At 40.7% G+C, this 12,712-nt stretch overlaps 1 protein-coding gene across 1 annotated transcript in view; it reads left to right on the top strand.

Moving 5' to 3' along the window:
- Nucleotides 1-12,404, top strand: part of Cr2 (complement C3d receptor 2) — a 78,815-nt gene extending 66,411 nt beyond the window's left edge. Inside the window, exons 39-44 of the mRNA XM_070041422.1 lie at nt 1,187-1,210; nt 2,232-2,307; nt 3,117-3,236; nt 6,138-6,242; nt 7,348-7,448; nt 10,011-12,404. Coding sequence (XP_069897523.1) covers nt 1,187-1,210; nt 2,232-2,307; nt 3,117-3,236; nt 6,138-6,242; nt 7,348-7,363 — 341 coding nt within the window. The 3' untranslated portion in view covers nt 7,364-7,448; nt 10,011-12,404. The remainder of the gene's footprint in view (nt 1-1,186; nt 1,211-2,231; nt 2,308-3,116; nt 3,237-6,137; nt 6,243-7,347; nt 7,449-10,010) is intronic.
- The last annotated feature ends 308 nt before the right edge of the window (nt 12,405-12,712 follow it).

Here is a 12,712-nt window from a genome sequence, read left to right as displayed (position 1 = left end):
TTCTCACTTTGCTTTTTTCTTTAACGCTGGTGCTCTACCTCCTGAGGCACACCTCCACTTTCAGCTTTTGGCTAGTTAATTGGAGATAAGACTGTCATGGACTTTTTTTTCTCAGTCTGGCTTTGAACCTTGAACCTCAGATCTCAGTATTCTGAGAATTACAGGGGTGAGCCACCAGCACCTGGCATGTTTCTTAATGATGTTCCTAAAACTAGCCCATCATTCCTTTGCCAGTTCAGGATTTTTCTTCTAAAAAGTCTAAAAAAAAAAAAAACCATCTGCTTAGGTCATTCCTTCAGACACCCCATGTACATATAAGTCAAATAAAACTTGTTTAATTTTGTTAATCAGCCTGTTATTAACTTGGTTCCTAGCTTCATCTATAAACTAAGGAGTGACAGAGGAGATCTCTTCTTTCTCACACTTCTTTGTTTCTTTCTGGCAATCACTGGGCTTGATCTCGGGGCCTGGGCACTGTCCCTGAGCTCTTTTGCTCAAAGTGAGGGCTCTACCACTTTGTGATCCACAATGCCACTTCAAGTTTTCTGGTGGTTCATTAGAGAGAAGAGTCTCACAGACATTCCTGCCTAGGCTGAATTCGAACTGCAGTCCTCAGATCTCAGCATCTTGAGTAGCTAGGATTATAGGTGTGAACCACCAGTGCTGGTGCCTGGCACCACACTTCTTGATATCCAGCTATTAGCTCTTCCCAGGAAGCTTATGGCAATGAGAAGAGGACCAGCCTTTCTCTCCTCACTCTCCTCAAGGAGTCCTCTGTGTTGTCTGTGTATATCACTTCAGAGTTGCACGTATCACATGATTTCTTTATAGACTGGGAGCCGTAAAAGCTAGGCATACTTCAGTGGGAAAGAAGGCCTTCAAGAAAACTTACCAGCATGGGTCAGGGAGTACTTTCCATGCAGCAGAGCTCAGGCCCTCCATTCTCAATGCTGTAGGTTGCAGGAATAGCAGTCCAGACCAGACTATTGGGAAAATAACTAGAAGGCAAAATGAGCTGGAGGCATGGCTCAGGTGGTACAGTGCCTGCTTGGCAAGCACAAGCCCTGAGTTCAAACCCAGGACAAGAAAATAATTAATTGAGTACTAAAGATTGTCCTGCACACAAGAGGCTGTTGGATTATGTTGTAGGCCGGATTGATGTTGTGATTCTTGTCTTCCTTTTTAGGCTCACGTACTACTCTCATAATTGGTAAGTTTTGTGAAGGGGTTGTGGTATCTTTGACAGTAAGTATCTACTTGTTTAACTTTTTACCTTACTTAGCTACTTATAATGAATATAATGTAAAAAGAGACCATCATAAAGTTCAATTAAAATGAAAATCAGTGTATTTTTCATCAAAGGATTTTTTTTTACTACTTTGAACCATTACAAATGAAAAAATCATCCTTTCGTGTAAAAAAAAATCATTATTTGGGGGCCAGAGACACGGCTCAAGTGGTAGAGTACCTGTCTAGCAAGACAAAGGCCCTAAGTTCAAACCCTATTATGGAAAAAAATATATACATAGGTGTGTATGTGTGTATACTTACATATATAGAGAGATGTATAGATAGAGAGAGGAAGGAGAAAGAGAAATATTTCAATGTGAGTAGAGACAGCAACTTCCTCTTTGCTTCCAGATGGTAATCTTGCACAAACTGAAAGCAGCAGGACTGGTTTGCTGAGTTCATTTCTATGGTTTGTCTATATAAGAATAGGTGTTTTATTTTGTTTGTTTTTGGTGCTCATACAGGGGCTCTAAATGAGGGCCTCACACTCCCACTTAGCTTTTTCCATTGAAGACAGCTCTATGTCTGGCTTTACACCGGTTAATTGGAGATAAGAGTCTCATGGAGTTTTGTGCCCAGATTGGTTTCAAACTACAATCTTCAGATCTAAGCCCCTTGAGTAGCTAGAATTGCAGGCATGAGCCACCAGAGTCTGGAAGGAAAACTTTTATAGTAGTGTTTGCTCCAGATGAAATTCCTGTTGCTTGGAGTAGCCTGTGTCTTATGTCTTACAGAAGAGACATGGCCAGGCCGCAAGAACTACAGCCCTGTGATGTTTTCCGTCTACTTCCTGAAGGTCAACATGTAACCCTGAGATAGAACTTACAGTTGCATATAAAAGTTGCTTGGCAACCTTTAGGGGAATTAGGTATCAAGGTAGAATTTAAAACATCTGGGTGAAATTTTCCCCCTGCATTTAACTATTTTGTTTTCTTCTCTAGGCATCGTCTTAGGTATGATCTTCCTTATCTTACTCATCATTGTGCTATGTTGGGTAATTCCCAGGTACAAAAAACGGTAAGTACAGCCACATTCTCAAATAAATGCACACTGTTGTATTTATGTCCTTTTATAGGTCAAAGGGAAGTAAAAGAAATTCTCAAACAAAACCCACTATAACATAGACAAATGTGGTCATTCTTATAAGGCAAGCCCTTGACATAAAATAGGGAAAGCAAGTATTTAGAACTAAAGAAATGCACATGATAACTTTTTTTTTAAATAACATTTTCAAGTTGGCTGGTGGCTCATGCCTGTAATCCTAGGCTACTCAGGAAGCTGTGAGGATTACAGCTCAAAGCCAGCTAGGGCAGGAAAGTCCATGAGAGTCTTATCTCCAATTAATCACAGAAAAAGCTAAAAGCTGTGCTGTAGTTCAAGTGGCAGAGTACTAGGGGAGTAAAAAAGGAACCCAGGGACAGTGCTCAGGCCCAGAGTTCAAGCCTCAAGATCAGCAAAATAAATAAATAAATGAAACATTTCAGAAGGAATTGAGAAAATGAGCAGTAAGAGGGCTTTGTTGTTGTTTTAAGACATTAATGAAGCGGGGGTGCTGGTGACTCACACTTGTAATCCTAGCTATACAGGAGACTGAGATCTGAGGATTGTGATTCAAAGCTAGTCTGGGCAGGAAAGTCCATGAGCCTCTCCTCTCCAATTAGCCAGCAAAAAGCCAGAAGTGAGGTGTGGTTCAAGTGGTAAAGCACTAGCCTTGAGTGAAAAAGCTACGGGAATGAAAAAGCCTTGAGTTCAAGCCCTAGTTTCAGCAAAAAAACAAAACAAAATGAAATTCTGCCTCCTGCTTCTATTTCTTCCACATTCATTAGAACCATCAAGGTCATCATAGAACCAGAGATGTGGCAGGGCAAAGGATACCAGTCCTCTTTATCCTCAAAAGTCAGGGAGGTCAGCCCCTCATGCATCAGAGCATCTTACAGTCAAAACCGGTACGTCTGTGGCATCTGTAAATATTTCCTAAACACTTTCTAAGCTTTCCTCTTTGGCCCATTATACTGCCTGGGCTAATGACTGCACACTTCCATTTGTCTTCATGTTAGAAATAATCCATAACTAACTGTGGGGGAAAGTAGTTACCATTTAAACTTAGATTCTCAGGATATAGAAGTCTTTCTCCTAGAATCCATTGAACTGATCCATCACCATCTTCTCCCGTGAGTAAGGCCGGGGGCTAAGTTGGTGCAGCTGTGTAGGAGGTGACTGCTTGTTCTTCATCTGCAGGTGCTAGCAGTAAAGAAGGAACAAGTCATAGAAGAGACATAGTAGAGATACAATATTAGTGGGCTCACCTGCCTCATAGGGTCAGTGACCATGGGCTTCATTTGGGTCATCCTGCCAGAAGAGCAGCTTAACTGGGAACTAAAAATGTGGATTGAGGGGGAGAGTATAGAAGAAGGCCTATGCTAAGAGAGACCAGACCTGGAACCATACAAACTAGGTCTGCCTCTGACATAGGACACTATCAGAAGATGCATAAGCCATCTGAAGATTCACTAAGAAATTAAAGTGAGACAAAAGTAGAAAGAAGACACACACACACACACACACACACACACACACACACACACACACACAGAGAGAGAGAGAGAGAAATAGTCCCACCTTCTTTCAAACATGGCGCAGAATGTGGGTGCACCTGCCATACCCGCACAGCTGAATCACCAAGCCCTCTATGCTCTCTCAACCACAGAGCCCATTCTTGTCCCCCTGGCTGGCCCCTGACACATGGTCTTCTTGTCCCCAGTTCTATGAGATAGTAAAGAGGAACTAAGTGATGAGAACTTAGAAATGAATTAGCTTTGTGTCTTCATTCTTAAATCTTAAATGTCAATTCATACATACAAATCTACAGTTGATCTGCTTCCTTTATAAAACAAAGTGCTTGTCAAGCAACCCTGGAAGAGGCCCTTTAGCATTCCAGGTGAAAGCATGAGCTTTGTAGCCAGAGAAACCTGACTTCACAGCACATCCAACTCTGAAATCCTAGACAAGACACAATCCTTCCTAGGCGTGCGTGGTGATACATGACTATACTCCCAGCTTCTTGAGAGGCAGGAGGATCTTGAGTTTGAGGCCAGCCTCAGGTAAAGTTAGCCAGGCCCTATCTCAAAAAACAAAATATAAAATAAAAGGGTTGAGGGCATGGTTCAAGTGGTACAGCACTTGCTTAGTATATGTGAGGTCTTGTATTCAGTTTCTAGTAGAGAAGAAAAACACAACCCTCTCAATTTCATTTCGTTGCCTGTTAAATATAGATAATCATTCCTATCTTCCCAAACACAGCTCCTCCCATACTGAATGTCAGAAAATGTTAGGTGGACATGATTAATACTGATGTTAATGTGATTACATATTTCCCCTTACTGTAAATGCTTTCTTCATTTTTTTGGCAAGTACTGGCATTTGAACTCAGGGCTTTGCACTTGCTAGGTAGGTACTCTAGCCCTTGAGCTATGCCTTCAACCCTTTATGCTCTGCTATATTTTAGATACCACCTTGATTTTTTTTTTACCCTCTTTACGCTTCCCACCCTAGCTGGACAACAGGTACATCCTACCATGCTCAGCTTTTTTATGTTGCTATGAAGGTCTATAAACATTTGTTTAGCCTGGCCTGGAACCGTGTTCCTCCTATTTCTGCCACCTGAACAGCTAGAATCATAGTCACTAGCAAGTGGCCATTCTACTACTTTTTTTTTTCTTCATTTTTGGCTGTACTGGAGATTAAACTCAGTGTTTTGTGCTTTCTGGGAAGGTATGATATTACTAAAACCACATGACCAGTCCTTCTTTGTGTTGGTTATTTTCAAAGTCTGGTCTTACCTTATGCCTGGGCCCTGATCCTCCTGCTAGTGCTTCCCTGCATCACTGAGACAGATGCCACACTCAGTTCTTGTGCTTCTCCCGTAGCTGGGATAACAGGTGGACGCCATGCACAGCTCTTGGTTACGATGGAGTCTCTCAAACATTGAGGCCCAGACTCCTGCCTCCACCATAGCTAGGATTACAGGCTTATGCCCAGTTATCTCTCAGGACCACGGCTGCTGATTGTAGGATCCTCATAGATTGTAGGATCCTCGTGCAGATGCTCAAATCCTTTCTATATGATGGTATACTATTTCCCTATCCTTATGTACAATCTCCTTATATTATATGCCATAATTTATCTCAAGATTACTTATGAGACCCATAATACAATGGAAATGCCATGTAAGTAACTGTCATACTGTATTATTCACTGAAGAATGGCAAGAAAAAAGTCTGTGTTGAGTGGAGTCATAACTGTCTTTAGTATGTGTAATCTAAGGTTGCTTGTATGTATAGTGTGTAGCTGAGAGAGATAGCCTTATCTCAGGACAGTTACTGCTACTCTGCTTACTGTGGGCGGTGCTTTTATGTAAAATAGAACTTTCCAGTACCACTCATTCATTAGCTACTGACAAAAAGGAACTTTGTGCAAAAGGATTGCAGTGCAAGCCATTTGTATCATGAAATCTGTCAGAACCTTCTGGTAACTCTGTTACTAATAAAAATTCCTTTAGAAATAAGGAAATGATTTAAAGCAAGATTACCTATCTATAAATAATTTAGGGTGTCCTGCCACAATATATAGGATGGTTTTACTATTATGTCCTAATCCAAGTTTTCACTTTGTGTGCGAGATGAGATATGGTTATCATTTTTGTTTTCTACATCTTGCGAAGAGAAAACAGGAATTTGAAACAAATTATAACTTTAACCTCAAAATGCAAGTTATTAATTTCTTTCAAAACTGAAACTGAGATGACTAAGTTGGCTTTTCTGTTTCCTTCCCCTCCCCCCACCAACTAGCAATATTACGCATGGAAAGTCTAAAGAAGTGAATATCAATCTATACTCTCCAGAAAGCGACCATGCCCAGCCCCAAAGTCTGCTATCAAGTAAAGAAAACAGCAGGTATTTGTGCTTGTGGTAAAGTCAAAATGTAACAATTCAAATATTGCCCATGGAAGTAGAATTGGAATAGTATACTGTACTAGATAGGTCATGATACCAAACAATTTAGAAACTACCTCATTCACTGGAAACACCTCTGTTTACTCATTCATTCATTCACTCATTCATTTTCCTGGAATATTGCCTTTTCCAATGATTTTGCATAATGACTGTCAGTACTGTGACCAGGCACTATGTGGTTTTTCTTCTTCAGAGTATTCCTATAGTTTTGTGGTGTATACTGTGAATTCTGTGGTGTGTGTGTCTGTGGTGTGTGTGTCTGTGTCTGTGTCTATGTGCCTGCCCATACCAAGGTTTGAACTGGTAGTCTTACACTCTTGCTTCGTATTTTTAATCAAGGCTAGCATTCTACCCCTTGAGCCATACTTCCACTTCCCGCTCTTTAGTAGTTAACTTACACACAAGACTGTCATGTAGTTGTTTGCTCAGGGCTGGCTTTGACCTGCAATCCTCAGATCTCAGCCTTTCCTGGAGCTAGGATTATAGGTGTGAGCCACTGGCGCCCAGCTGCTGTGAACCTTTCAGAAGTAGCATTTAGGAGTGTATCCTCAAGTCTGTCAGTTTCCATTAATGTATAGAATCTCTTTCGAATCCTCTGGACCCTCACTTTCCCTTTTCCCCGATTCTTTGCTTTCACTATCCCACTCGCCTCCTGTAACTAATTTCTCTCTCCTGAGACCATCCCTAACTCTTCATTCTTCTCCCTCTCCCCATCTCTTCCTTCCCTCTTTCTTTCTATCATTATATGCTCTCCCTTTTTGCTCAGATCTTTACTGCCTATTCAACTTACCCAATTTTCAACTCTCAGGTTACTTGCGAATTCAAACTTCTACTTTGCTGTATCATGCAGAGAAATTCATTTGCTCCTTGCTTTCTCCAGCTGTTCCTGGGCACTGTAATAATTTTTTACCCACAAATCCTCAGGGCACTGTCAGAAAGAATTGCACAGTACCCTAGAAAAGAATTAGGCTCTGTCATCCAGAATGCAGTAGCAAAAAAAAAAAAAAATCACATTCATTAAAAAAAAAAATTTCCTTTCTCTCAGTACTACCTCTTTCTGACCCTGGTCTGCATTCATCTAAGCCTGGTCTTCTCTAGCTACACCCATCAAGAATCCTAAATTTAACAAGGGAGCCCCAGGGAAAGGTAAGGGCACAAGGTAGGCATTTCATAATTAACCAAGATAGAGAAACTCTATTTGTTTTCCTAAACAAATAAAACAACAGGCTGTGTCTTCATTTCTTCTATGACAGAAGTGAATTGGTAATGCCCTGTGTGTTCTTTGGCTTCCTAGTGACTTTCCTTCTGTCTTACATCTTATTTTTCCTTATTATTTATGATGGCAAATGAAATATGCATTGTTTTTTTTAAAAAGTACCTCAGAGTTGATATTTTATTTTTCTGAATTTTTAATGGTCTTCCACTCAGATACTTTCCAGATGGTTGTCTGCCTGTGCCTTGGGGTGCATAGGGCTAGGTAACCAAAAGGTTATGAAAGTCTTGAGATGTCATATAATCTTAGAAAAATGCCTTTTCATACTGTTTTACTCTGATAAAGACAAAATTAGCACAGATACACATGTAAGTGAGTGAACATCTTATAGTGCAAGAGATTTAGAGATGAAGAGAGAGAGTAGAGAATCTCTACAGGTGTCTAACTTATGCCTCCAAGGTCCAGAGGTGATGCTTTCACTTCCCTCTATCATGTTAGTATGGGAAGTTGTGAAAAATTGATTAGAGTCCAATTGTGCTGAGACTGAGCACTGAAATCACTTTTACAGAAGTTTATTTTAGAAAACAGTCTTGCCACATTACCTGCCTAAAACACGTTCCCACCTTTCTTCTTGCCTAAGTTCTACGAACTTAGCTTGGAGTTCTCTTGACCAAAACGCTCTTCCAAACAACTCTAGTCCAAAATGATGTCCATCTTTGAAGCAGCATTTTCTGTATTATCTTTAAGTAGTTGTGCAAAGACGTTTCCATTCAACAAAGCAGATTGTGAATATAGTACATCTTGATCAGCATTGCCCCTTTCAACATTCTCCCTGATCATTTTTAAAACAAGCTGTTTTCCTTTAAAAGTACTATATTTTCATTATTAGATAGATAGACAGACAGAGAGAAAGAGAGAGATAGGACAGATAGACATAGATGGATAGACAAATGAGAAAGAGAGTATATCTGCAGTAAATCCTACCTGGTAGTAGTATTTTTGAGCTTTGTTTTGCACATTTTACATGTGAAGAGCTGCACCTCAACTTTATATTAATGGTACAGTATTTAATTCTACCTTTTCTTACCAGTGACCGTCATTTCTGGGCGCTGGTGGCTGATGCCCAAAATCCTAGCTATTCAGGAGGCTGAAATCTGAGGATGGCAGTTCAAAGCCAGATCAGGCAGGAAAGTCCATGAGATTCTTATGTCTAATTAACCCCTAAAAAGGTAGACGTGGAGTTGTGACTGAAGTGATAGAGCACCAGCCTGGCATGAAGAAAGCTCAGGGACAACACCCAGGCCTTGAGTTTAAGCCCAGTACTGTCATACACACACAAAATTTCTTTAAAGAGCAAAGATTTGTTTTACCTCATAGTTCAGAGACGTTAGTCCAGGATTGGCTGTGCCCATTCTGTGGTGAGTGGGCCAGGGACAGGGCTTATCTTGGCAGGCACACCTGCAGCGATCACAACCTCTACCTAGGTCCTACTTCCTTCGTTTTCCACTCTTTCCCTATAATGCCATCATATTTATCCACCCAGGGACTAATCCACCAGTGACCACAGAGCCCTTACAGTACAATCACCTCTCAGTAACTGGGTCCAGCAGCTGGGGTCCAGGCCTTCACACACATGAGCTCTCAGGGAAGACACTTCGCAGTCAAACCATAAAGGAAATCCTGAATCACTTCCATAGTTCCTTTAGAGGATTAAACTCTGGACCAGCGTTCCACAGGAGCCAGGTTAATCATGTATGGCAAGAGGCAGGAAGCAAGGGGTGAGTTAGAGACTGTTCTATTCATGAGACTTGTGCACCCAAACCAGGTGCGGGGAGAGAGTGGATGACACAGGGAAAGAGACAGATGCTAAGGACACAACTGTGAGTTGAAGGTCACGAAATGTTTGGAGGGGAGTTAGGGCAGGGGATGATGGTGAGGAATCAGGTGACAGAAATAATGGAGTCTGTGACTATTGAGCCTCATCAGGGGCTGGGTCCCTTGGGGGAAGGACAGCCTTCCTGAACAGAGGAGAAGCTTTAGCACAGCAAGAAAAGCATTTCTCTTGTACTCAGTATACTACATGAGCTCCCTCTTAACTGTAGGAAGAGTAGGAGGACATGCTTTCTGAAGATGATCCTCTTCCAACAGCCACTACCCACAGCCCTTCTGAAAAGACCCGAGGAAATACTTCCTGCATTGTGACTGACCTGTATGTTTTCTTGAACGAGGTTCTGTTCACTTATTTGCTCACATTTTCTTGGCTAGGTCAAATAACTCATTAATCTCTCTCTTATCTACTCCGTCTCATTTTACATCCAGCTTCTTGCGACCTACCTAGTTAATAACCACATCCAATGGCGATAAACACATCTGATGAATTTGTATTTTCTACCTGACATCAGCCTCAAAATCATTAGCATTTAAACATATAGAGTCTTGGTAGTTTCTGTTATCCGTCATGCTGTCATCTAAATAAACATATCCTGTTATTTCAGCAGCCTTCCTTGACAACATACTATAAAGCTGGAGCATACCTCAATTACATGTTGACTAGACAGGAGCCAATTCATTGCAACGGAAGAAGATCTGGACTCATGAAGATCTGAAGCTTTCCAGGCCTCCCTTCTCAGTCTGCCCTCGGTCACTCCCTCAGGCTCTTCCATCCTCTTGTTGGAGGATCAGATCCTTATTAAGCTCGAGAAAAATAGTTCAGGGACTTAAAGAAGTGTGTTGTCTAAGAGTAGTGGTTTATAAGTCAATCATTTCCCTTATTTCAAAATGTTTATAACATACACTGGAAAAGGAACAGCTGGAACATGCACTGAGATATGAAAATAAGATGTACAGAATTCTATTATGCAGCGATAAGCAGTAATTACTTAATTTCCTTTTTGCCAGTAACTTCTCATATTTTTGTCTTTATACACACACACACACACACACTTTTCTTGCTTCAATAGTTGCTTTATTTTATAGAGCAGAACCCACTCGTTCAAATAAGTTTGTAGAAAAAATATTTTATAGCCATTTCTACTTTATGGATGAGGATTTTTGTTTACTATAGAGATATTAAGCGATTGTGGGGAGAATGGTAAAGACTAAAATGTCAATCACTGGATATTTTGTTTTACAAATATTTTTACAAATATTACTATGTTTTATACTTTAAAAAACATGAAAAGTGAAATAAAAGAATAATTGTTACTGTTAAAAAAAAAACACCTAGATAACTTTGGTATAGCTTCAGAATACACTAGATCAACTAAAACAGCACCGCTTTTAAGAATGTATCAGTTGGGGCTGGGAAGGTGGCTCAGTGGTAGAGCGCTTGCCTTGCATGCCTGAGGCCCTGGGTTTGATTCCTCAGCACCACATAAGCAAAAAGCCGGAAGTGGTGCTGTGGCTCAAGTGGTAGAGTGCTAGCCTGGAGCTGAAGAGCTGAGGGACAGTGCCCAGGCCCAAGAGTTCAGGCCCCACGACCGGATCCCAAAAAAAAAAAAAAAAAAAGATATAAAGAATGTATCAGTTGCTGGGAACCAGTGGCTCACTCCTGTAAAAACACCTAGATAACTTTGGTATAGCTTCAGAATACACTAGATCAACTAAAACAGCACTGCTTTTAAGAATGTATCAGTTGCTGGGAACCAGTGGCTCACTCCTGTAATCCTAGCTACTCAAAGGCTGAGGTCTGAGGATCTTGTTCAAAGCCAGCCCAGGCAGAAAAGTCCAGGAGACTTATCTCCAATAAACCACTAAAAACCAGAAGTGGCGCTGTGGCTGAAGCGGTAGAGCACTTGCCTTGAGCTGAAGAGTGCAGGGACAGCGCCCAAGCAGAGTTCAAGTTGCCCCACGACCAAAAAAAAAAAAAAAAGAATGTATCAGTTCACAGGAATTAAGTTACATCCAGATTGGCAAGATAACTGTAGATAAAAATAATGATGCAAGCCGGGCGCTGGTGGCTCATGCCTGTAATCCTAGCTACTCAGGAGGCTGAGATCTGAGGATCGCGGTTCAAAGCCAGCCCGGGCAGGAGAGACCGTGAGACTCCTATCTCCAATAAACCACCAGAAAACCGGAAGTGGCGCTGTAGCTCAAGTGGTAGAGCGCTCGCCTTGAGCTGAAGAGCTGAGGGACAGCGCCCAGGCCCAGAGTTCAAGCCCCACGACCGACAAAAAAAAAAAAATAATGATGCATTGCATATTAAACAAAAAAAGCTTGAAGAAAATATTTAGAATGTTTTTACCACACAAAGAAATAATAAATATTTGAGAGAAGAGATTTGAATGTTATACATCTATATACAATGTTTATCTACATAAACATCACATAATGTTTTGTACATATTATTTCATATCAATTTCAAAAAGGTATACTAAATCATATATTGACACTTAAAATGAGTGGCTGTATAGTCTTAAGCTATTCAAATATTTAGAGTCAAACACTGATAATGCACACAAATGAAGGGAGAAAGTACACAAATACAGTTATATGCAATATACATTGTATAAAATTGATCTCAGTAACTTGCAGTTAGAGATGGGATGAGGAGAGATGGGGAGAAGGATGGAAAGGCAAAACTGGTCAAGTTGTATTGTACTCACAACCTGACGTGTGAAACTGAAACCCCTTTGTACCACTCCTTAACAAAAAATAATAATAATGAAAACATTATGGTATTCTGGGACATACTAATGATCTCTAGAAAATCTGACGCTTTTGCGATATTAATATTTTTAATACTTTATCCATACTATTGATTAGCTGTACAGCAGGGTTTCATTTTGACATTCAGATATACATACAGTGAACCTTGTTCAGACCCACCCACTCCATCACTCATTCCTCTGTCCTCTCCCTCCCTAAATAAAAGTTAGCTTTATACACAACTACTGCTCATTTCTGTGGAATTGATTTTTTTGGTGGGGGTAGGTTTTTTGTTTTGTTTTTTGTTTGTTTGTTTGTTTTGCCAATCCTAGGACTTGAACTCTGCCTGGGCACTGTCCTGAGTTTTTTGGTTTTTTGTTTTTTGGGTTTTTTTGCTTAAGGCCAAGTGCTCGACCACTTAAGCCACAGCTCTACTAACAGATTTTTGGTGGTTAACTGGAGATAAGATTTTCCTGCCTGGGCTGGCTCTGAACTGGGATCCTCAGATCTCAAGCTCTTGGCAGTTGTATTTTAATAGCTTTTTTTTTAC

Source organism: Dipodomys merriami, unplaced genomic scaffold, assembly GCF_024711535.1.
Source record: "Dipodomys merriami isolate MVZ:Mamm:240054 unplaced genomic scaffold, mDipMer1.0.p SCAF_31, whole genome shotgun sequence".
In the NCBI taxonomy this organism is placed as follows: Eukaryota; Metazoa; Chordata; class Mammalia; order Rodentia; family Heteromyidae; genus Dipodomys; species Dipodomys merriami.
The sequence above is the reverse complement of the archived record's forward strand: the minus strand, read 5'-3'. Positions and strand labels throughout refer to the sequence as shown.